This window comes from Nerophis lumbriciformis, unplaced genomic scaffold (genome assembly GCF_033978685.3).
Source record: "Nerophis lumbriciformis unplaced genomic scaffold, RoL_Nlum_v2.1 HiC_scaffold_170, whole genome shotgun sequence".
Classification (NCBI taxonomy): domain Eukaryota; kingdom Metazoa; phylum Chordata; class Actinopteri; order Syngnathiformes; family Syngnathidae; genus Nerophis; species Nerophis lumbriciformis.
In genome coordinates, this window is record NW_027316669.1 from 29,091 (window position 1) to 32,500 (window position 3,410).

Consider the following 3,410-nt stretch of genomic DNA (forward strand, 5'->3'; position numbering starts at 1 on the left):
GTCTAGGTCCAGAGTATATAAAGTCACCAAAAAGAATGGACAATGAAGGTGAAGGCACCAGAGTGAGGAGTGTCCTGACTAGATATCTAGCTCCCTAGTTTGATTGTTGTAAAATGTTCTTTATCACATTGTGTACTTTCAAGTGTTTATTAAAGATTTTATTAATTTATGATGGCTCAGGTGTGATTCACAACAATATGCCCCACAGCACACTGGATTCCAGTTAATTGAAATACTACAACACTGGATATTGTTCAGATAAGTTCAATTCAAGAACTTACACACAAAGCAACACTGGAGGTGACTATGACGCGTGCATTTTCCGCGCATACGTACTAAGTTACGTTGTGCCGGCGGATGGAGGGGGAAGGGGGTCTAAACGGTGGCATTGTTGTGTGGACACTGATAAGGTTAGGTGGGATGTACCCTGAATAACTTTATCCGGCTTAGTAAACGGGGCCTTAACTTATAAGGCAGGCCCTCCCTGGGGGGGTCGTTAGAAGCAATGGCCTAATTGCGTCCTTAGTGTTAGTAAATAACTATTTTGACATACTGTATACAGTTAGAACAAAATAACTTCTGGGGTGGAGTGAAAAAAATGATGTCCCTTAGAGTTGGCGTGACAGAAAAAAAATTGAGAGCCACTGATTCAAAGACATTTCAATTTGTGTCAAAAAAAAAAAAGGATATTTTTTAAAATTAGTACCCCCTAGGCCACTTCATTTTAGTTGGCCCTCGAAAGCCTGGAAATATGTATCAGTAGAGTACTGTAACTTTTCTTACTAAATGTATTTTTCTTTCTATTTTGGGAGAAAAAAAATATATGTACTCCATGTAATCGCAAATTATGTTAACTTAGATATTGTCTAATTATGCAAAAGTATTTAATCAAACATTAAAACAATTTTTTGAATAGAAATAAATACTACTAATAATGATTTTAAAGCAAGGTATCCATCAAATTTTGCAATGTAAAAGTAGCAATAGATTTCATGTTAATTGTGAAATTTACTGTGATTTTTACAGCATTTTTCTCTAAATGAAAAAAATACTTTTTCTTTTACTGTAATAAACTGGTGCTGTTTTGGCATTTGCAGTAATACACTGAAAAATCTACAGTTTTTGATTTGCAGTAAAAAGCAAACAAAAACTGGCAGCTCAGGTGTCAAAATTTTACTATAAAATTGCAGAAAATTTTATTTATAGTAAAAAAAATAATGTACATTTTACAGTAAAATTCTGGCAACTGAGATGTCTTTTTTTTAACCATAAGAAGAGCAGTACTTTTTCCGTTTACAGTAATATACACTAAATTTTGAGATGAATGTATTGCAACGTCGCATATTTTGTTTACATTTTAGTTTTTAAAACATTTACTAAAAATGCAGTAAAAAATTATGTAATAATAGTATTCACTGTTAGAAACGGCCCTTTGGGGCCAAACATAACCTCAGTGAAAATGACTTTGACACCTCTGCCCTAGGGGTCACGGACACCCTTTTGTGTAGTACATTGAGTTGAGGATGAATTATTACGTGGCGTACATGAATTCATAGAAATAAATCAGTTATTAGTAGACCTCAGTTTTCTCACACATTCTGGTGACTCAGTCTTCTTGTGTATTCCATGTGAGGAACCGTCAAACCAAAATGTGCAATGTGGCCGTTTTGCTGACTCATGCTCTTTGCATCCTCTCAGCATATAAGAGAGAGACGAGTGTGCCTCAAGGTGGACTTGGTCTAGATCACAATGTTCTCCATGGCTTATCTGAGCGGCTTCCTTTGCGCCGCGGCTCTTCTCATCACCACGGCCGGTAAGTGAAAACGAGAATTATTAGTCATGCCTGCATTTATTATTACAAAACTCAAAACCAGTGAAGTTGGCATGTTGTGTAAATGGTAGATAAAAACAGAATACAATGATTTGCAAATCCTTTTCAACTTATATTCAATTGAATGGACTGCAAACACAAGATATTTAATGTTCGAATTGGAAAAAGTTGTTATTTTTTTCCAATATTAGCTCATTTGGAATTAGATACCTGCAACATGTTTAAAAAAAAGCTGGCACAAGTGGCAAAAAAGACTGAGAAAGTTGAGGAATGCTCATCAAACACTTATTTGGAACATCCCACAGGTGAACAGGCTAATTGGGAACAGGTGGGTGCCATGATTGGGTATAAAAGCAGCTTCCATGAAATGCTCAGTCATTCACAAACAAGGATGAGGCGAGGGTCACCACTTTGTCAATAAATGCCCGACCAAATTGTTTAAGAACAATATTTCTCAACGAGCTATTGCAAGGAATTTAGGGATTTCACAATCTACGGTCAGTAATATCATCAAAAGGTTCAGAGAATCTGGAGAAATCCCTGCACGTAAGCAGCAATGCTGAAAACCAACATTGAATGCCCGCGACCTTCGATCCCTCAGGCGGTACTGCATCAAAAAGTGACATTGGTGTGTTTCTGAGCCACATGGGCTCAGAAACACTTCAGAAAACCACTGTCAGTAACTACAGTAATTCTACTATGCAAAGCGAAAGCCATTTATCAACAACACCCAAAAACGCCGCCGACTTTGCTTGGGCCCGAGCTCATCTAGGATGGACTGATGCAAAGTGGAAAAGTGTTCTGTGGTCTGACGGGTCCACATTTCAAATTGTTTTTGGAAACTGTGGACGTCGTGTCCTCCGGACCAAAGAGGAACTCCACCTGAAAAGTTTAAAAAATTGGTCTCCTCAGTTCCCAAACGTTTACTAAGTGTTGTTAAAAGGAAAGGCCATGTAACACAGTGGTAAAAATGCCCTTGTGACAACTTTTTTGCAATGTGTTGCTGCCATTAAATTCTAAGTTAATGATTATTTGCAAAAACAAAAATGAAATTTCTCAGTTTGAACATTAAGTATCTTCATTTTGCAGTCTATTCAATTGAATATAAGTTGAAAAGGATTTGCAAATCATTGTATTCTGTTTTTATTTATCATTTCCACAACGTGCCAACTTCACTGGTTTTGGGTTTTGTACATTTGTTGGTATAGGTGATGCGGCGGAGATTATCGGGGGCAAAGAAGTGAGGCCACACTCGCTGCCCTTCATGGCTCTGCTGGAGAAGAAAGCGCCATCATGTGGAGGAGTTCTCATCGCTTTAAACTGGGTGCTGACCGCTGCCCACTGTGATGGGTAAGACACTCACCAGGGAAATACTCAAATATCAGTGTTCCAATAAAGCAAAAACCGTAAATTATGGACAATAAGCCGCTACTTTTTTCTTACACTTTGAGCCCTTTAAACCCACTTTGAACGGTGCAGCTAATTTATTGATTTTTTTCTCAGATAACAGCTACACTAAAAATAATTAAAAAAATTAAAAAAAACAAGCAAAAAAAAAAAATAGAACAGGGGTGTCCAG

The 3,410-nt window shown here is 37.3% G+C and overlaps 1 protein-coding gene across 1 annotated transcript in view; it reads left to right on the forward strand.

Moving 5' to 3' along the window:
- The first annotated feature begins 1,707 nt into the window (after positions 1-1,707).
- LOC133598434 (granzyme A-like) overlaps positions 1,708-3,410 on the forward strand; it is a 7,574-nt gene continuing 5,871 nt past the window's right edge. Inside the window, exons 1-2 of the mRNA XM_072912752.1 lie at positions 1,708-1,813; positions 3,040-3,181. Coding sequence (XP_072768853.1) covers positions 1,750-1,813; positions 3,040-3,181 — 206 coding nt within the window. The 5' untranslated portion in view covers positions 1,708-1,749. The remainder of the gene's footprint in view (positions 1,814-3,039; positions 3,182-3,410) is intronic.